Source organism: Citrus sinensis, chromosome 9 (assembly GCF_022201045.2).
Source record: "Citrus sinensis cultivar Valencia sweet orange chromosome 9, DVS_A1.0, whole genome shotgun sequence".
NCBI classification, from domain to species: Eukaryota; Viridiplantae; Streptophyta; class Magnoliopsida; order Sapindales; family Rutaceae; genus Citrus; species Citrus sinensis.
The window spans coordinates 5,013,554-5,035,758 of NC_068564.1; the positions used below are offsets into that span (position 1 = coordinate 5,013,554).

Here is a 22,205-nt window from a genome sequence, read left to right on the forward strand (position 1 = left end):
TTTTATGCTCCAAAGCTTCAACTTTCCTAACTAGGGATGCAAATTTTGCTTGTAAATCATGATCTTCCCTAAGGTTATGGATTCCTCCACTAGATGGAGATGATTGTTGCTTATTTGTCAATTCAAAAGTTCCAACAGTATCCCAATGTTGTGCATTTTCAGCTAATTGGTCAAGGTAATCTAGTGCATCTTTAGGATTTTTATCCCTAAATTCACCATTACACATCATTTCAACAACCTGTCTACTTTGGGGTATTAAGCTCTCGTAGAAATAAGTGACCAATCGCCAAATTTCAAAACCATGATGTGGGCATATGTTAAGCAACTCTTTAAACCTATCCCAACATTGGTATAATGTTTCTCCATTTTTTTGAGTGAAAGAAGTGATTTGCCTTTTAAAAGAATTTGTTCTATGAGGTGGAAAGAATTTTTTCAAAAACTGTTCTTGCATGTTATTCCAAGTTCTTACTAATCCAGATCTAAGGTTTTGTAGCCAAGTTTTAGCTTTATCTTTTAATGAAAAAGGAAAAAGCTTTAATCTAATTATGTTTATGTTACAATTTTGGTCCGTGTATGTATTACAAACTTCCTCAAAATCTCTTAGATGCAAGTACGGATTCTCATATTCTAAACCATGAAATGTTGGTAAAGGTTGGATAATACCTGGTTTAAAGTTGAATCGAGATGCTTCTGGAGGAAATACTATACACGACGGTGCTCCGGTTCTGGTTGGATTCATGTAGTCTCTCAGAGTCCTTGGTTGATTCTGATCATGCCCATGTTGAGATTGGTTGTCTCCCTGATCAATTTGAGGATTAAGTTCGCCCAAAACGTTTTCACCTTCATTCTCATCCATGATTGGTGGTGGAGATTGAGATCTACGAATTAACCTGCCACTTGAAGATCGAGACCAATGTCTCATGCAAGGGTTATGTTATAAAGATAATATTTACACAAATTGATAACAAAATAAAATAAAAAAATAAATAAGCAAATAATATAAGTGTACAAAAGAAAATTAAATAACAATTTTGGTGGTTGAACCCACCAATTAACAATAAATTAAGTATAAAATAAATGCAAAAGAAAGAAAAAGAAAAAGAAAGAAAAATGGTGGTTGAACCCACCAATTAAAAAAATAAAAAAATGCAAAATTAAATAAATACTAAAAATTAAATAACTGAAAATAAAAGTTAAGAGTTAGTAGTTAGTAAGTTAAGAGTTAGTAATTAGAGTTAGTAGTTAGAGTTAGTTTGGTCCAAAATAAGTCCAAAATATGTCCAAATATGTCCAAAGTATGTCCAAATATGTCCAAGTCTTGATTATGTTGAGGAATTTCGTCTAGGGATTCTATTGCAAATTATTTTTAATTTTATGGTCAAACTGTAATTTTTAGAAGTTTAGAATTAGCAATTTGGGATGAAAGTGAAACAGTTGAAAGATGTCGGGGTCCGAACGCAATTACCAGAAGATTGGACTAGAAACGAAAATTGTTGGGGTGAAACGAGAATTATGAAAGGTATGGGGACAAAAGAGAATTTAAGAAAAGGAAAATGGGGCAAACGAAATTTTACATATAAGAGAAAAATAAAAAACGGAAAAACAAACCAAATAAAAAACTTTTCCCCGGCAGCGGCGCCAAAAACTTGACATAACTTAAAAGTAAATTTTAACTCCCAAGTATAAGAGTGTCTTGTTGTATTATAACTCGGTGAGTCCGAGGTCGATCCACAGAGAAAAGATTTAATTAATTTATTTTATTTTATCTAAAAATTGAAATTAAAACTTGAATATAAACAACTTAATTTAAATGAAACTATGGAATTGAACTAGTTAGGGTTATGGATCCACTCTTAGAAATAAATAAAACTTAATAAATTCTTTTTGCCAATTTGTTTTAGATTTATTACTCAAAAGATTAATTATACAAATTATTATTATTTTCCCTTTAATTTTGTGATGGATTAAGTATTTATTGTGCCAAAATTTAATTTGTCTACAATAAGTCAAAATACCATTTCATCATGCCTTATATTAAGATCTTAAGAATTTATTGTGCCAAATTCATTTGTTTGTCTACAATAAATCAAATTTTCAAAATATAAAACATGTATAAAATTAAATAGAAAATAATTTAATTTATAAAATTAAACATATAATTTGATTAAATCATATTTATTTCTTAAGAGTTTCACCTTCCCCTAACTAATATTATTTAGTTAAGCATGATTAAAATAAAAAGAAGTAGTAAAATTGAATTACTTATAATTAAAAGAAATAAAAACAACTAAAATTGGAAATAAAACTAATTTTATTAATGAAAGTAATTATACAAAATATTAAAAACACACCTGGAAATCAAGATTACAAGGAGATGGAGAGAATTTGAGAAGAAGAAAGTTGTAGAGAGATGATTAAAACATAAAAATGAGGCTCTATTTATAGAAAAATAAATTCATAATCCAGTGCTTTGCGGTCCATCATAGGCTTCATGCATGTGCTCCTCACAACCCTTAGATTAAGATCCAATGGCTGGTCAAACTTCAAAAGTCAACATCACACATGGCATCATTTGACTCGTCCGATTTGCCTAAAGAACGGTTGAGATTTGGCGGGTTAATGGGTGGATCGGGTCGACCCGAATACAAAGATTCGGATCATCCAACTTGCTTCACCAACCATTGCCACGTGGCACAATCATGGCCATTGAATCATGAACAATTGAGATTTAGTCAAGATTGCCAGTTATCCCATGCACTCATATCTATTGTAAGCTCATTTCATCATCCAATCAGTGCTCGGTCAACAGGAAAAGTCAACTTTTTTTTTACACAAGCCCAATTTTAAGCCGATCTTGACTGATCTTAAGGTTTTCGGACCTCCGAAATCCAAATTTGACCTCCGTTTATCTATTTGGAGCCTCGAAGTACATGAAATTAATAATTTTCCTAATAAACACATAAAAATACACAAAATTAAATATATTTAAAACATAATTAATAATTCATAATATATTACATAAACACAAATATAAATTATAACATAAGCATAAAATAACATATTATCGCTTGATAATTAAACAATTTTTAATACTAATCAGGTTTTGTTTATAATGTTTAGTGATAAGAGTGGTAAGAGATTACTAATTCTATTATTAGCTTTGTTAATAACTTTCATCGTGTTCATCAGTATATTTGGGGCACTACAACCTTCATAAGAGGCGAGTTATGATTCTGTTTGTATTTCTAGAAATCTTTTTTTTTAAATTAAGTATTATTCATATATTTCTAGAAAAACAAGAACAAATTATAATTTCAAAGATAACAATCCATATGGTTAGAAAAGGATTCCATTCAAATATAAGAATCATAGCAGCTAAATTTAAAATGAGCTAAAGCATTTTTTATTTAATTACAATTCCTTAATATACAACTAATTCGGGAATCTTGCTTTGTTTAAGTTTGAAGCTGAAGATTCATGTTATCAAAATTATTTCTAACTGTAGAGTGCATCTTCTTAACATTGCTAGTCTTTGCCCTGGATTTGTTCATTCTGGTCATGAGAGGAAATTTTTTCACTCGTCTTGGTGTGGGGTTTTCTTTATGCAAGGCGCCTCACAGTGCAGACTATTGCTTGGCGTGACGGCGCCCTTCGTTGTTTCCATTAAGGGTAAAATTGTAAACATGACAAAGGGGTTTTATATGAACTTTTGAAGGGTGTCAAAAGCTCAACTCTGAGTAAAAATTTACGTAAAATAAATGAATGCACCACAGTTTAGATACTTTATTAACGATGTCTGCTGTATCAATATATATTTGTTGTTAAGGATGATTATTCTACTTCTACTCCAATTATAGTTTGCGGAAGATATAAACTATCATTATAATGTGATTTTGAACCATGCAGTGTAAGGCTATCAACTATCATTTATTCTGATTAATGGTAACAACTCGTCTATGCACAAGGCCAAAACTAGGAGTACAACTATATTGTGCCTAATTTAAGCTCTAAATTTTTAAGTTCTAAAGAATAATCAATTTTTAACAAACTAAAATAATTGAAATTAAAAATAATACTAAGACTATTATTCAATGTAAATATTCTGGGAAGAAATAATGAAAACAATTAGAAAGTAAAAAAGAAAATTAAAGTAGAAATCATTAGATTGATAGTTAAGAGACAGTCCGAATGATCTGATAAATTATCCGAAGTTTTCTCATCAAAATAGGCTCTTGGAAGTTCTCACATGATGGGTATTTTACAATAAATTTTTTATACTAAAATTCGAGTATTAAGAATAATTTGTAGAGATAAAATATTTATTTATTTTAAAAAAGTGCATTAACCAATTATTTAAAGTACTATGGGCTTGTTTGCCCATTTGGGTTGGGCTAACTCCAAAACCCAAGGCCCAATCATTAATAGAAGGAACAATAATGAATTAATGATGAGTGAGAGCCAGCTAAGTGACTTGAACAATTAAAAGTCAAAAAGCAGATTTGGGAAAGAAAGAAGAAGAGAAACACTGAGCGAGTGAGTGAGGTATTTTCATTTGGGACGGAGGGTTTCAATTTTTCAATTTGATGATGGGATTTGGGTTCATGCTGTAGTAACTGTTTGCGAGTATAGGCTGTATAGCTGTGTAGATTTGTGATGGGTGAGGTCGCTCATTTTTCCTTTGAATTTAGGTTAAATTTCTCTTGTTCATGAGGTATAGTTGCTTTTCGTCACACTACTAAAATATTGTCTACTTTTCTTGTTATTAGTGTTGCTTCAAGATTCTCAACTACGTCTTGTTCAAAATTCCCAGCTATGTCTTCCTCTGAGGCCGTTGCAAGTAATGATGATCTCTTAACAGAAATTCTGTTTCACTTGCCCATAAAATCTCTTATGAAATTCAAATGTATTTCTAAACACTGGCAGTCTTTAATTTCCAGTCCTGGCTTCTCCCGCCGTCGTTACCCTGATTACCACCTTGTCTCTGGTCTTATCTTACGCCCAACATACGATTGTGTCGTTAAGAAAGAATATGATTTTGTTCCTCTTAAGTACACGTCAACAACCGCTCCATTTAGGTCCCTCACTTTTGTCAACATCCCCTCAGGATTAATTATCTTGCAATCTTGTAATGGCTTACTCCTTTGTGCAAGCTCTATAAGCGATTGGAATATACCATGTGACTACTGCATTTACAATCCTACGTCCCATGAATTTGTTACAGTTCCTCCTCTTGGGGACGAAAATTCAAGATTTATCCGTAGAATTGGTTTAGCTTATGATCCTGCCAAATCATCCCACTTTAAAATTGTCTGCATCCGTTCTGATTCATTGGAAGTGATTCAGAATGCTGGCATAAGTTATCAGATTGAGGTTTACTCATCTCAGACAGGCTCTTGGAGGCTCTCTGGTGTTCCTTTCGTTCTGCCGTATAATTCACAATACGGAGCTGGAGTATTTTGGAATGGCGCCATCCATTGGATTAGTCATTGTCATGCTTGCCTGTGTTTCAAAGTTGACGAGGAGCAGCTCCAAGAAATGCCAATGCCTCCTCTAACTCAAGATCCTGCTGACAGGATAGAAGGTTTCATGAGAAGCTTTGTATATTTCGGTGAGTCTCGGGAGCATCTGCATTTTGTTGTCAATGTTGACAATCACAGTAAAAAGTTTGATGTCTATGAGATGCAAAGAGACTATTCAGGATATTTTGTCAAGTACCGGGTTGATCTTGATGTCATAATAGCTGCATTTCCTGAGATGGATGTACCGTCGGATGAGGATGATTTTCTATTTTTTTATGCATTTGATTGTTATAAATATTCCATACTTGGGATTATTCGGGAAGCAAATGATGAAGAGTCATATATGGTGCTCCACATACCTGGTAAGGTTATTCGCTACAAGCTTAATGACAAGACTTTTACCAAGATCTGTGATTTTCATCCAGGTCATGAAGATGTTGAAGGCTCTCAACTAGAATTTACACGGTTGCATGCTTATCATTACATGGAGACTCTTGCTCGTTTTGGATGACATTGGCTCATTAACATTCAATGACCAACGGCAACTGAAATTTAATTCCAAGTATGAATGATCTACGCAGATAAAATAAAAAAAAAGGTTCTCTCTTTTACTACTATTATTATTATTATTTAAATATGAGAGAAAGAAAAGGTCCCTTGTTAGATGCTAGCTCTGTGATTAGATGTCTGATTTCAAATGGCTTTATGTACTTGTTAGACTCGTCTATTTAGTTTAAGTAGACATTTGGAATTCATTGTGTTGAGTACATTTCAAAGCAATTTTCATTGCATACATATTGTTAACAAATTAAATGTGTTATTGCTTCATGTAATGCTTTCTGTATGCTTGTTGAAGGCAATACCAAACGAATGAATGTTGTTTGTGGAAAGTTCAGAATTTAGAGCCCTGTTTTTAGTATATATTTTGCACTTCATATTTTTTATGATGTGAGAGCCTAATGACAACACTTTCACCAAGCTGTGTTTTGAGTCTTGGTCATGAAGATTCGAATACCCTCAGCTGAAGTTTGAACTGTTTCATGCTTATCACTATATGGAGAATCTTGCCCTTTTTGGATAACATTGGCTCAGCAGCAATTATTAAGCAGGAATTAGATTTCAAGTATGAATAATATATGAAGCTAAATAATGATCTATGAATCTTTGCTTATTAGTGTCCTCAGATTGGTCCAAAGACCCCTTGTGAAGAAGACAATTTTCAACAAGGAGCCCCCCCCCTTGTTTGATGTCGGATTTGAAATAGCTCTGTGTGACTCTTCTTTTTATTTAATTAGGCATTTGGAATTAATTGTGTTGAGTGCATTATTGATTCAGTGCTAATATAAAATGTTGACATGTTAAATGACTTGTTGCTTTATGCATTGCTTTCATTTTGCCTGTTGTTAAAGGTTCAGATTGAGAGACTCGTTTTAATATATTGATTATTGAGTGTCAGAACTGGGCTTAGAACCTTGCGAAAAGGCAATGAAATTAAGTGAAATGAATGAATGCATTACAATTTAGATTACTTGACCCTGTTTGTCTGACGTATCAATATTACATTTGATATTAAGGCTGATTATTCTACTTCTATTCCAATTATATAGTTTGCGGAAGATATAAACTATCATTATAATGTGATTTTGACTATAACCTAACACTTCTTAAAGCAATCATTTATTCTGATTAATTACTATTCCGTATAGGTGTGGAGCTAGAAGTCCAACTATATGGGATGGGGCTAAATTCAAATTTCAAAATTTCAAATTATTAAAAAAAAATCTACTAATAACGAATTAAAATCATTAAAAATAAAGAATTACTAAAACTATTATTCAATATCAATAGTAAATGGGAAAAAAAACTATATTAGAAAAAAAAAAAAGCTATAGTAGTAATCTCTAAAGAGAAACAATTACAAAGTAAAAGAGCCTACACCCATACAGGGATCGCCACAATCATAAAGGGGTCAAAGGAAAAAGTTCCTCAAGCAAATTGCTGTTTATTTTTTATTCGTTAAATGTAAGTCACATATTTCCATTTCTAGATTAATGTTAGTAAAAATTTTAAAACGACACTTTGTATCCAATATATAAAAGTTATGGATGAAATAAATCGGGAGCAATTTAGACTTTTTATACATAGCTTATCATATTATATTTAGAAACAAAAAATCAGACTCTAGTCTTAAGTGCCTTCTTTCCGAGAAAAATCAGACTCTTAGACTACTCAAAATTTTCAGAAAAAAATGTCTTCTTCAAAATTAAAATTGTCAAAGTTGTCGTCTCCTGAGGCGATTGCAAATAATGAAGATCTCTTAACAGAAATTCTGCTTGCGTACCTATAAAACCTATTATCAAATTCAAATGTGTATCTAAACACTGGCAATCTCTAATTTCCAAGTCATCGCATGGCTTCTCCCGCTGGCTTAATCCTGACACCCATGTTGCATCTGATCTTATTGTTTTACACAGAACTTGTGGTTGTCTCATTAATCCGGAATATGATTTCCTTCCTCTTGGAAACAAGTTAACGAGCGCAGCTCCGTTTAGGTCCCTCACTTTTGTAAACCATTCCTCGAAATTAAGGATCTTGCAATCTTGTAATGGCTTACTCCTTTGTTCAAGCAGTAAAAGGAATAGTGAATTTCTGCACGACTATTACATTCGGGGATGAAACGTCAAGAGTTATCCATAGAATTGGTTTAGCTTACGATCCCATCAAATCAACCCACTTTAGAATTGTCTGCATTCATTCTGGTTCATTACAAAGTGCTAGAGAAGGAGGATGACGGCCAAAAAAACAGGTGGCCTCGAATAGAATTTGAATTTAGTGTCGATAAGAACTTTGTGGTGATATCTTCACAGGATTGGAATCGATAGATATTGGATAAGAATACGTACATCATTAAATCTTAACTACGCACGTCGTTATAAATGCATTTATTGAAAAAAAAAATTATTCTAAGGACAAAAATAAGGGTTGCTAATGCTATAGTCTCACTTTGTCAATTATTATCATCATTTTTTAAATAAAATAAAGCATCTGCCACTTATTTAATATACTGTGGGATTGTTCATCCCGTACGGTTCGGCTTAAATCCGAAATCCAAGGCCCAATCATTAATGAAATTGTTTACTTTGAGAAAGAAGTAACGTGAACAATTCTAAATCGAAAAGAATATTGGTAAAGCAGAAACTCTTGTGCATAAGATTTTATTTCGGATTCCTTTCATTAGCCATTCCCATTGCCAATAATTCTCAACAATGTCTTCTGCTGAGGCCATTGCCAATAATGAAGATCTGTTAACAGAAATTCTAGTCCGCTTACCCAAAGGGTCTATTATCAAATTCAAATGTGTATGTAAAGACTGGCAATATCTAATTTCCAGTCCTAGCTTCTCCCGCCGCCGTAACCTTGACAGACCACGGAGTCCCTGGTCTCTTCCTACTGAGGACCTGTGCCGGATTACTTTGGTTGGTCAAGTACATCATTGGCCTCGATGCTTTAATAGCAGCGTTTCCTGAGATGGATCTACTTCCAGATGTTTTTCTTTACAAATATTCAATATTATCAGGCGTTCAGATTGTTTTTTTCTTCTTGTTTCTTATCAGTTTTCTGCTGTTTATCTATACTTTATTATGTATTTCCTTTTTTCTATGAGGTTTTTGTTCATGTTTCCCTCTTATCTATGTGCTTCTTCTTCTAATCTATATTATAGATAGGGGTCCCCACTCAAATCCCACCATCTTGGTGGTTTCCCCAAAAAAAAAAAAAAATCAAAACTTGGTATTATTCGGGAAGCAAACGATGAAGAGTCGTATATGATGCTGCACATACCTGGTAAGGCTGTACGCTACAACCTTAATGACAAGACTTTTCCTGGTTTGATGCAAGCTGTGGGGTTAAATTTCTGATTTTAAATGGCTTAAATGTAGCTGTTGGACTTTTCTATTGGCTTATTAGTCATTTGGAATTCCTTGTGTTGAATAGGCAATTTTGATGGTATGAATATTGTTAACAAATTAAATGTGTTATTGCATCGTGTAATGCTTTCTCTTTGCTTGTTGAAGAATGAAGATAAAAACTACTAATGAATACAGAGCAGCAGAGAGTGAATATTTGATCTGTTCCAACTCTGTGACTATAAGGTGCTAGAGAAGAAAGATGACAGGTATAAAGAGTTGGCATATATGAGGAGCTAATTAATTTATTAATTGTTGACTCTTGCAAGTTTAACCAAAGTTTAGGAAAATTCAATCATGTGGTTAAACCAGTTTCCATAAATTAATGCCAATGAAGAACATCGATCCCTCCGCTCTCAGGTCATTTGCTTCTTGGCTCTGCAGTGACAGACATTTTTATTTCTTGAGTTGCTCTTGAGGTTGAAATGGATTGTGGGCAAAGAAAATGCTCAAGTGCAATCTAGTGTGCCTTTCATTTCTAATTCAAATGGAAACCAATCATGCCAATCGGTGAAAATATATCAAATATTGTGCCGTCATGTTGACACCGATGCCTCGTTGACTTTCGAATCTGACGATTGCATCGCTATTCAAAATTTTCAATTAGTATATTCACTATGGGCAGACCAAGTTGAGAGAAATAAAACAAATGAATAAGAACAAATTTGTTCCAAGAACCGAAGCTGGAAGTATATTAGAGGATCATCAAAAATCTTTTCAAATAAGATTTTTTTTTTATTTAAAGCGTGATGTAATATTTAAAATTTCAAAAGATATTAATTAAAATTCTTTAATAAAAAATATTTCTCTTTCTTTAATTTTGTAAAGTACTTTCTCCTTCTTTAATTTATATTTTATTATTTTTTATTAGAGAGAGAAGTGCTTTAATTACAATTTATTTTAAAAAAATAATCATTTGATTAAAATAATATTAACTTATTTTTATTTGAAAAGTCTTTTGGAGGATTGTATTTTTTTTTTTTACTCTCTTATTTACCACATAAGTAAACAAATAGATATTTAAAGAATAAAATTAATAAAATCTTTTGGTCATACTCTTTACAATACATATTATACGTGATTCTTAGCATTTTAAGCTTCACAGTCCACTAAGGCATTGGCGAAATGTGGGGTTTGTATTCCCAACTTGAGAATGCTAGTTGAAGACATTATGGGAGCTCAAAAACTTTTGCTTTCATTGAGTCTGATAGGCAGAATGTAGTAAGGTTGATTACTTCAACAATAGTACTCGAAAGGAGATTTATTGGCTAATTAGAGATGCTGCAGCGGGTGCAACCTTCTGATTTTCATTATGTGCGTTTTTCTTCTAGTGTAGCTGCTCAAGCACTAACTAGATTAACTTTGCAGTAGGCTACTTTGTGATCCTACGTGATTTCAACGGAATTAATATTTAATTTTGATTTAGTACATTATTTTAGGATTTTAAAATTTTATCATTTTAGGTCATTTGATTTTTTTATTTTTAATTAAAGTCTATTGTAGTATGTATTTTAATTCTTATTTCTGATATAATTATGATTTAGTTTCCTTTTTAAGTTAAATTAGGGTAGGAGATTAGCTCTACTTTAAATAGGGAGGTCTTGTTATTTTCTCAAAAAACTTTGATTAATAAAAAAAATATGTTTTTTTTATAATTTCTTTGGAATTATTTATTGAAATTATTCTTGTAAAGTCATTTGAATTAGAACATCATTTAAACTCGCTTAATGCGTTATTAAAATCTTATTGAGTCATTTATATTAGAACAAAATCTAATCACACTTTGATTAGAGTGTAACTTAATTACGTTGATTTAGTCTGATATTAGAATGATATTTAATGTTTATCTATCCTATCAATTCGGTTTAGCTATCTTATTCCATTAAGTTTCGAAAAATATGAATATATATTTTTTCATATATAAGTATTTGTGGATAAAGAAAATAAAAAGAAAAAGCTTCACAGTGACCGAAACAAATTTATTTAATTTAAGTAGATGCAGAAATCGAGCAGGCTTACCCGATATCTAGAACTTCACGTTCGACCAGATGCACATGGATAAAGAGTGCCTTTGATCGATAACGTTCTCAACGAAAATTAATTGATTTCAGTCGTCGATGCAGAAAATCATGTGCAAAGCCTCACATGCGTGCACTCTTACTTCATTGCAAAATTATTTGACCAAAGGGATCCCTTCGTGTAAAATTACCCTGTATTCTAAAGAAGTTTGCCTGTGTACAATGATGAATGCAGACATCGAACTTAAGAATTATCTTATATATGTATATATGATTATTCTTAGCCGCAATGGTAAGTGATACATATTGATTTTAATAGAGGGAAACTAACAATCTCCCTATATAAGAAGAGAGAAATGTATGCCCCGATGCGGATGTCCGCTTGTAAAGAAGCTTTATAACGCTAATATACAGATCTGTGTATGACTCAATATATCTAACACGGCCGAAGGGCGGAAGGGAACAAAAAAGGTCCTCATATATATCTGTGGCTGGAGTTGACTAGCACGATGCGTGGCTGATTTCAAGGATTTGATAAATTTTCCTTATCATTTAGTTGATTATCATATTAATGTTTGACTCCTCAAGGTCATGTGAAGTTGTTGAAAACATTTTCCACCATTTGGGTGAGCAAAATATTCATTAAACTATCCGTGCATATAAAGGAAGCTATTAGATCAAATTATTTGGCCGTCCAAGTGGCATTGTCTAAGGGATCTGTACAGTTTGTGTTTAATTTCTTGCCAGTTCCCAGAGTTTATTAAATAGTAAAAAAATAGCAAATTCTCAATAAACTATACATAACGCTTGTAAGTTTTCACTATATTAGGGTTGGATCAACCAGGGAAGAGAGCTGCAAAATGCATGATGAACAGTCATCTTTCAAGCAAAACTGAGATCTAGAGCAACAACGGGACTGCAACGCTAAAGTACATTTTAGGTAATCAAATCTTGTTATCATATATGTATAAACATTAGTAGGTGTCAATTTATATATATATATATATTAAATCATTTGGTATCCGAAAACTATATTGTGTCTCGACTAATCTAAATTCGAGCCAGATAAAATCACTAGAGCCGCAAAACTCTCCCAACAAATATTTAGCGCAGCTGCATTCCTAAATCTCGAACCAAAGACCTTGGTTAAGTTCGAACAACCTTTTGCCAACTGATCTATGCACTTGTTGGTGGTGTCAATTATATTTTTATTAGAGTCTTGAGATGCTAAGATTTTATTTTTTTTCCTTCTTCTAGGAGATTTTGGTAATTCGCTTATTTGTTGTTATTTTTTTTTCATTTTTTTTAATTTGATGTGAATGATGATCTTCATATATTATCAAGAGAGTGAGCCGTAACCATATATATGTGCACACAGTTAATTTTGATATACGTTTTATTGGACGACATGCAGGTACTGTAAAAATATTAACAAGAAGTCTACATATCGTTGCAAAAGTAACAGCTTACTTCGAATACGCACGTAAATTAATGGGCAGGGCACTAGAAGTTGAGATAGTGGCCAAAGAAGCCATCAAACCATCTTACCCAACTCCTCATTACCTAAGAAATTTTAAACGCTCACTCATGGACCAGATCAATTACCCAATGTATACGACAGGTATTTTAATCTACAAAGTAAACGATGACGATGATCTCAGTGTTAAAGCTGGCCGAATTTCACGTCGTCTCAAGTCATCCCTATCAGAAACTCTTACAAAATTTTACCCATTAGCTGGGAAAGTCAAAGACGATTTCTCAATTGAATGTAATGATGACGGGGTTGAGTTCATTGAAGGTCGTGCAAATGGCTTCTTGTCTCAGTATCTACAAGAACCTGATCACAATTTATTAAGTGAATTCCATCCGTTCGGCAAAGAAGAACCAGTAGCAGGCAAGGATAGTCCATTGCTAATTGTTCAAGCTACTTTCTTCAAATGCGGAGGAGTGGCAATCGCAACGTGCGCTTCGCACGTGCTTATTGACGGAATGTCATTAGCAACATTCATCAACTGCTGGGCAGCCACAGCTCGTGTTGATGATCATCATCAGCCAAGCAAGCTGCCGGCGTCAATGCTTCCCCAATATGTTACAGCGTCTCTTTTTCCAGCAAGTGAAGCCGTCTCATCCTATCCCTTGCGCTTTTCACCGAGTGAACGTGTTGAATTTAACAGGTTTGTGTTTGATGCCTCAAAAATAGCTCAACTCAAGGCTGAAGCTGCCAGTGAAATCGTTCCCAGACCATCAACCGTCGAAGCTATAACTGCTCTTATTTGGAAGTGCACAAGGACTGCATCAAGATCAAACCACGGCGGGTCACCAAGACCATCTTTATTACTACAGGGGGCCAACTTCCGTACGGAATTGGTGCCGCCCTTGCCTGACAATTCTGTGGGCAATTGTGTAGGGTATGCGGTTGCCCAAACAGGTGAAAAGGAGACGAAATTACAAGACTTGGTTTGTGAACTAAGGAGAGCAAAAGAAGAATTCAGCAGAAACGGTCTGCAAACTTTGCTGGAAAACAAGTGTCTCCTCACCATTCAAGATCAGTCAATTAGAGACAAGTTTGAAAGAGGTGAGATCGATTTCTTCTCTTTCACTAGTGTTGTTCGCTTTCCATTTTACCAAGCAGCAGATTTCGGGTGGGGAAAGCCAATACATGTGACTTTCCTGAACTTTGTGAGTCCCAACTTTTTTATGTTGATGGCCACAAATGATGGTACAGGAGTAGAAGCTTTAGTTTCTTTGAGCCCAGAAGACATGGTCTTGTTTCAACGTAACCAAGAGCTGCTTGCATTTGCTACTCTTAATCCACCTGTCGATGTGAATGAAGCAAAAAATGTGTCGCTTGGCTTGAGGTCTAGTCTTTAATTTATAATATTTTCATGGTGCATCTAAATGGCGTAAAACTGTTGATTAGGCTGCTTGTTGCTGAGTTTTTGGAGCTAGATAGTCTCTATTTTTTCGTTTTAGTGTTTGGATTTGCTAAGTGGTAAGACTCGTTGTAAACCCTAATCTCCTTGTAATCTCCTTTATTTTTCAATAAAGCCCTCGCTTGCCGAGGTTAATTAAAAAAATGACCTAAAGCTCTACCGTTAGTTATCTATATCATCAATAAAATTAAGATTTTTTAAGAGATTTTGAGTTTCCTAGGCTTTCTTTTTTTCTTTTTTTTTTCTTTTTTTGGGGCCTCTTTTGTCTAATAGTCATTCTCTCACTTTCTTGTTATTATAACTATCAGTGGTTAATTAGCTGATGAGGATTCCCGCCTTGATTGGAACATCTCTATGTAATTACTATATTTAAATGGTAAAATTATGTTATAGTTTGAGTTACTCATCTAATTAGTCCTTATATCTAAAATTACCCAAAATACCCTTTTCATTTCTTTTGGAGCTATTGGATTTGACTTTAAAAATTGGATCTAACTTCAAAATTTTATATGGTAAAATAGTATTATTGTCTAATGTAACTTAAATTTCAAACAAATCAAATATATAACTAAAATTAAATAGTGGATATTAAATATGTAACTGATGAAACTTAAATAGAGAATATTTAAGTAGATTTTAACAAATAAATATGCAATATTTAGGAACTTTCTATGTATTTAATTGTTTAAACCACAGGAACTAATTGGGTTATTAACTCAAATTGTAGGAACCAAAAGAATATTTACCTGTCTTCTAAGTGGTTCCAACAGTCCTTCTCTAAACTACTATTATACTGGACCCTCTCATAACTGCCTCACACTTCTAAAACCATCACTAATTCTAATTATGAAAATTTTGAAGTTTTTAGTTTACTTTAGTATTAGTAGTTTCGGAAGAAGTTTTATTCACACAAAAACTTTTTCTTTTATTTATCCGCTCATGCCTGCTATCATAATAGAATGTGAACGCTTTTCTTTCTATCATTCCAGTATTGTTTTCTCTCAGAATTTCTCCTGAAAATCAATCAATCAATCAATGAAAAGTTTGTCATTATATGCGCTTGAGAGTGCGTCTGAAATTGAGGTTGGACAGTTATAACTCAAAAGCTATAGCACTAAAGTGTTTGGTAAACACTAGCTGTTTTAGCTTGGAAATTATATTGATATGATTTTTTACTTTTATGATGAAGAATCAATTATATCTTTAATAATTTTATCAAAATTATTATTTAAAATTTATATTTACCACATATTATTAACTTTTGTTTTATAATTACAACTTTTTTTCAAAAACATGTCAATTCCAAACATAGCCTGAGTAAATAAAATTAGCCTCTCAAATATGTCTTTCCGGAAATGGCAATGAGCTAACTATACCTGCTAAATTAATGGCAAATAATGATGACTTATTGACAGAAATCCAATTTCGGTTACCCATAAAATCTCTTCTCCAATTCAAATCTGCATCCAAACCCAGCAAATCTCTCATTTCCAACCCTCAATTCTCTCGCCGCTGTAACATCTCAGGCCTTTTCTTGCTCAGGTATTCTCTTCTTCCCAACCTTGAGTATGATTTTGTTCCTCTTAATTACAAGTCAACTTGTACCTCTCCCCTTAAGTCTCTCCCCTTTCTAAAGCACCCATTTGGCCCAAGTACTTCCCAAACTTGTCACAGCATGTAATCAAGGTGAATACAAGCCCGCGGCCAAGCTATATGTTATCCTGCCTCAACCCGAAGCTAATTTTCACTTTTCAGGAATGTAATTAGGTGAATGGTCATCTACGTACAAACTTAATTAGAATAATTATTCTTTTACTAGAGTTGGAATTCTGCGGTGCTACCGTATTTTAATTTGGCGCGTGTTCCAAATCCAATCCTGAGAAACATAGGTTTGACAATGAACTGCTTGCTGTATTTCAATCATGGGAAACACAAGAACTTCAAATCGATCATGGGTTATGCCTATCCCTACCTTGTTATTATATATAAAAAAAAAGTGCCTAATCTAATCTCATTAAGTAATCCATCCTAGAATATCCAGTTGTCCATCCGAGCTATCCAAGTAAGGTCCTGACATATTCTTCATCCATTACGTTATATTTTATATTAACCCAAAGTAAATTCCCGAAGGGTCTATAAGTCATTTCAAAATCAAAATACCATATAGAAAGAGTCCTCTCATTGGTATGATTATTTACTTCAACAACCCAATATCAGCGTCGATATTTTTCCTTTTGAACTTTTTGATTGGTGTGATTTTAAAATACAATTAAAATTTATAACATCTAGTTTAAGAATGTTAACAACTCCTTAGTTTAGTAGTTCACATCTTCTTAGTGTGGTCAACTAGCCAAGGGTTTTAATTATCCCTATGTATTGTGAGAGTAAATTAATTTAAGGGTATGTCTCTTCATTCTTCTTTTGGAGCATATTTCGGGATTGATTCTAGACCAGACTTCAAGTACACCATATCAAGGTAGGTCTCGACGTACTTCTAAGTGCAACTAGTTTAAGAATGCTTCTCTTATCTATATAATTAAGATTTTAATAGCTCAGAAGTTATAAGGGGAAAAAGAATGTAATTTGGTTTTGCGGACGTAAGAGTTGAGGTGAGGTTTAACAAGAAGTCCTAGTAATCGTCATGTTGCCAATTTGCGTTATTACAGTTAGTGTTCGTTATAACATTAATTTTAGAGTACAAAACTACTTTCTCGGGTCACTTCGACGAAAAGATCAAGGATTTTAGGAGAATTTATACAGTACGAGGAGAAAACTCAGATAAATATAAAAAATGTATTGAAGCATGAATGTCTATAATGACGACTAATGCTATATGCTATGAAATACGAAATCAACATGATATTACACGAATTTGGACCGACAAATCCTATTTTCCTACGCGTCCAGAAACTCAAAACCAGCTACACTTTGACAATTTAAGGGAAAGTTAGTTATTGGCTTCTTCACTGCTAAACTGCTAAGTGAAGGCACAAAGTGATTATTAAAAAGAAAATATTACTAATATTATTTTTAAAAAATCAGTTTTTAGTTAAAAAAAAAAAAACACTTGAAACTGAATAATATGCAGTGTTCAAACCTAAAATTAAACCTTGTAGTTAGATTTTAGAGAAAGATAAGGTTATTTGTATTACTATTAAGTAAAACCTCATAAAATCAAATCAAATCGGATCTGTCTTTGCACCCTTTAATTTCTTCACATCCGTTTTCTCTCTCTTTCAAAGAAAGAATCTGCTCTTGCTTCATTTTAACAAGTTCTTTCGATTAACAAATATTGATGGCCAATACTTTACCGTTACTCTTTTCTTGTAGTGTTGCTCCATTTTTATAAGTGAAGTTGGCTAAGAACCAAAACAAATTAAAAGTCCCAAAAAATCAACCGACACCAATTGATTTTGCAAAGATAATCAGAATACTAATAAGTTATTTTACAAAGCGAGAGAGTTTTTGAAGTACAATTTTTTATAGAGGGAGAGCTCCTTAACAGCATAACAGAAAAAAAAATAAAATAAAAAGATGAACAAAATTGTTTGCGGGTACTCTTGGCATTTTGCTATGTTGATTGCGTAAAATATGAATATTTAAATTTAGTAAATATTTATTTTAAAAAAATAAGTGTTTAAAATAAATTTTAGAGTGTAAATAGTTCCACTTATTCTATGACCGTACTTGATATATATAAGTTTATCTTCTTTCGTTTTTATTATTATAAAAATATAAATATGAAAATTTACAAGAATAGATTAAATAAATTAAATTAAAAATATGATAATAGAATTAATTTAAAAGTGTAACATCCCTTCATGAAATTAAGTCACTAATATCAATAGTAGTGGAGTGGTTTGACCTGCCACCTTGGGTCCATTCCATATAAGAAAGAAAAATGCTTATGTCAACAAAATCTTGTTGAAGAATTTGTGGAATAAGCAGAGTTGATCTGTTCGCTATATATGCTGCCGTTAATTTGGCATAATTATTTTAATCCGCAAACAAGGTCCAGAAATAGTGCTCCACTAAACATGCGCAGGACTGCTGAAACAGTAAAAATTGAAATCCACACAATTCGCAAGCATCAATTTTTCCACCATATGGAAAATTGGTGCCCCACTAAAGTTTTTAAAATGATTTTCAAAAGAAATTTGGCAGAATGGCACTTTGGTTCTGTTTGCAAATCGTTTCTATCACGTGGGTGATTGATAAATGTTTAACACTTCATTTTATCCCCAGTACTAATACAGTATTCAAATGTTACGTTATTGAAAGGTAAATGTGATTATTTGGTTAGGTGATTTTTAAGTAACTTTATTTTATTTAAATCGTAGATAAGGTATGAGTTAGAAATTTAATTAATTTACAGTTTGCACACTCTTTATCTTAGAAAAAAAAAAAAACAAAGGCATATATATAATAAATTAATTAATTAGTTTTAAATTGTAAATATGAAAACTGGAGAGATCACATTTACCCTTCATTGATGTTCTAATATTGTTTTAACACCATGTAGAAAATATAACTTAGAAAGAATGAAAGTATCATTCTCTCTCTGAATATTTGGCTGAATATACACGCATCTAAAACAATTTGTGGGCATCGTGCCACCGGAGATCGTAAGAGCAAGATGATTTTTTCTTTTCTTGGGGGAGAGGTGGGGAAATTTTATTTGGATTTTTGATGACCACGAAATGTTATTATATATTATATATGTTGAACTTGCGAGATTGGTTTCAAAATTGACTCCCACAATTTTTCTCCACCAATGTTAACTTAAAGAGTTTATCACCAGAACCGCAAAACGGGTTCATCAATGTAGTGCTCCACCAAAGTTTTGTAAAGTGATTTTAAACCTTTTGAAGATCAACCCCAGTTGCATTCATAAACGAACTACAATAAGGTATTGCGGAATTTGCAATTATTAGTACTTGTATTAGTCGACGCATTACAAGTCAAGCAGTGACATGCATGTATTGTTCTAAGATGCATGAATAGGCCACGAATATAACAATATATGTATCCTTCAAAAATTAATCAAAAAGGGTTTGGATGGCCAACTCTTGCACTTCATTATTATTCGAACTCGAATAACTGTAGGCGCATAGTGCATCCATGATCAGTTAAACCCAAAAGACCTAATTTCATTTCACCTAACAACGCATAATTTTATGAAAATTATCAGATACAAACGTCTCCATTACCTAAAAATGAAAATGGAGCTAGTTATTACAAACTCTAATGATAAAAAAATCACAATATCTAATGTAGAGTTATGTGTTTATGATGCATCCAAATTTTATGATTTTTGTCTTTCTGAATCTAGTTCTCACTGATGAGTCCTCTGTTTTTTTTTTTTTTTTCCTTTTTTCAATTGCAGACATTTGCACTTGATAAGAATTAAATACTCGTATTTCTTTCAAGTGCTTGGTATTTTTCAAAATGCAGATTTCTTTGTTACAACTAATTAGTGGTAAAACGACAAAAGTCACGAAATCCAATGTTTGATAATTCCACAAACACCCCATTCAATTTTTTAAATGTTTGTCATTTTGGAGCTAATTAATACTGAAATTCGTATTTTATGAAATACAGCCGTCCTTATCTGCCGATTCTTCTGTATTCGGTGAATAAATAATAGGAAGAACGTAAAAGAGTAAAACTGGATGGAGAAAGCATTATGCTGACCCACACTACATTACTTGTCCATTTATATAAACGGCAAAGCCATGACATATAGTTAAATATTTTTATTCTGTTCAATGAACCAAACTACTACTGAGTACAAAATTAGTTAAATCTGAGTGCTTCTTCAATCAAGCCATGTGATGCTCAATTAAGCCCCCCATTGTCTAGCATTTCAGTGCAGAGAGGTTGGAATGCTCTGTTCGTGCCTGAAGAAGTTACCAGGATCAACTTTGGTCTTCACTCTTACCAATCTGTAGAAATTGTTCTTAAAATACTTCACACCCCAAATCCTAGCCTGATTGAAACTTGCGTTACATTTGTTGTTCATGCCCAAGTCAAGATCCCTGTAATTCACATATGCAGCCCTGGGGAACCTTGAAACATAAGGAGCCATGTAATTGTAAAGGTTCCTAATCCAGTTCATATGCTTGTTTTGACTCTTTTCTCCATCTAGCCAGAGAGTCACATACTGAATCTTGAACAAGGTTCCCTTTCTATGAGGAAAGGGAATTGCGTTTTCAGGAATCTTGCTCATCATTCCGCCATACGGGTTCCATATCATCAATGGACCATCTTCTGCCAAGAACCTTCTCCATAACCCCCCAAGTGCTTTTGTAGGTATTGGTGTTCGAACAAAGTCTGATTTGGCCTTGAAATAGGCCTTCGGCATAGCCTTTCCTTGGAGAAGAAACTCAGGAGTTGAGTTGCTAGGGAAGCCGGCAATGTAAATCACAGACTTGATCCAGCTTGTCTCGATACAATCTTGTCGCGACAATCCCAATTCGGGGAAGCTCTTTTGCATTACTTGGAGAAGCCTATCAGCACCGCCAAGAAACAAGGCATTATATGAAGTTGTTACAGTTCTGTTCACCTTTTGTGCAGCAGCTGACCCTTGTATCAGAACTCTAATGAAGAGATCCTCATCAAGCTTATCCGCAACTTGTTGCCATTTGTAAAGAATATTTGTTGCACCTTGTTCCAGGGTCTTGCTAACAGTAAAAACTGTAACAGTTGCTGGCACAGGAACCAGTTTAACCTTCCAAGCTAGAATAATCCCAAAACTAGCTCCTCCGCCGCCCCTTATAGCCCAAAATAAATCTTCCCCCATGGCTGCTCTGTCAAGAACTCTGCCTCTAGCATCAACAATACGAGCATCGAGGACATTATCAGCACCAATGCCATATTTTCTCATCATGGAACCATAAGCACCACCTGTGATGTGCCCACCAATGCCTAAGCTTGTGCAAAGACCGGCAGGAAAGCCATGGATATTGCTTTTCTCGTAAATCCTGTAGTAGAGTTCACCAACTGTTGCACCAGCCTGAACCCAGGCTGTGTTCTGGTTAATATCAACGTTAACGGATCGAAGCCTGGCAAGGTCTACAACAATGAAAGGTGTTTCAATTTCGGAAGCATAAGAAAGGCCCTCATAGTCATGGCCTCCGCTTCGTACTCTCAGATGAATTCCTAGCCTTTTAGAGCAAATAACAGCTGCTTGGACATGGGATTCATACAAAGGTGTGAAAATGAACTCAGGTTTTGGCACCGAAGGCTGCAAGTACCTCAGGTTTTGAGCAGAAGATTGGAGGATCGAAGAGAATGAACGAGTGTTTGGGGTGTAAAAATAGGTGGACGATGGAGTAGAAAGATTATTGGCATTAAAAGAGAGGCAATAGAGAAAAGTTCTTTGAACTGAATATGAAGCTATGCATGAAGCTGACAACAAAAAGACTGAAACTATTGAAAGAATATAAATGCCTAAAAAGAACTTCATTTTTGAAGCTTTATGCTTCTGGGCTTTTGTCTTCAAGAATTGAAAGTTGAGTCGTGTTTTATAGAGGGTATGCTTCGATGATTCTAACGTGTGCTTGAGCTAATCCTAACGTCATATTAAGGAAAATTGCCCTATTGCATTCACACTTCAAAGTTCAAGCTAAATTTCAGCCATAGGCACCTAGCTTTATTTTTATTAATATTATTGTTATTCCTTGTGACAGAGATAATTGATTTTTATAGTAATACAGAATATTAAACTGAACCAATAGGTTCATTTTTCCATGAACCAAACAAGTATTA

The 22,205-nt window shown here is 33.5% G+C and overlaps 3 protein-coding genes and 1 non-coding gene across 4 annotated transcripts; 3 read left to right on the forward strand and 1 right to left on the reverse strand.

The window, feature by feature from the left end:
- The first annotated feature begins 296 nt into the window (after positions 1-296).
- Positions 297-405, forward strand: LOC112495826 (small nucleolar RNA R71). The gene has a single exon (XR_003062192.2). It is a non-coding gene; the product is annotated as a small nucleolar RNA R71 (small nucleolar RNA).
- Positions 406-4,466: 4,061 nt separating this feature from the next.
- Positions 4,467-6,409, forward strand: LOC107178590 (F-box protein At5g07610-like). The gene has a single exon (XM_015533944.3). It carries the CDS (start codon positions 4,813-4,815, stop codon positions 6,028-6,030), a length of 1,218 nt encoding a protein of 405 aa, XP_015389430.2. The 5' UTR covers positions 4,467-4,812; the 3' UTR covers positions 6,031-6,409.
- Positions 6,410-12,293: 5,884 nt separating this feature from the next.
- On the forward strand, positions 12,294-14,640 carry LOC112495607 (BAHD acyltransferase At5g47980-like). The gene is made up of 2 exons (XM_025092208.2): positions 12,294-12,442; positions 12,917-14,640. The coding sequence occupies exon 2, from the start codon at positions 12,994-12,996 to the stop codon at positions 14,371-14,373; it is 1,380 nt and encodes a 459-aa protein (XP_024947976.2). The 5' UTR covers positions 12,294-12,442; positions 12,917-12,993; the 3' UTR covers positions 14,374-14,640.
- Positions 14,641-20,090: 5,450 nt separating this feature from the next.
- LOC102628004 (berberine bridge enzyme-like 13) lies at positions 20,091-22,146 on the reverse strand. The gene has a single exon (XM_006490129.4). It carries the CDS (start codon positions 21,901-21,903, stop codon positions 20,302-20,304), a length of 1,602 nt encoding a protein of 533 aa, XP_006490192.2. The 5' UTR covers positions 21,904-22,146; the 3' UTR covers positions 20,091-20,301.
- Positions 22,147-22,205: the final 59 nt, after the last annotated feature.

Coding starts and splice junctions, on each gene's coding strand:
- LOC102628004 (XM_006490129.4), bottom strand. CDS start 21,903: ATGAAGTTCTTTTTAGGCATTTATATTCTTTCAATAGTTTCAGTCTTT.
- LOC107178590 (XM_015533944.3), top strand. CDS start 4,813: ATGTCTTCCTCTGAGGCCGTTGCAAGTAATGATGATCTCTTAACAGAA.
- LOC112495607 (XM_025092208.2), top strand. CDS start 12,994: ATGGGCAGGGCACTAGAAGTTGAGATAGTGGCCAAAGAAGCCATCAAA.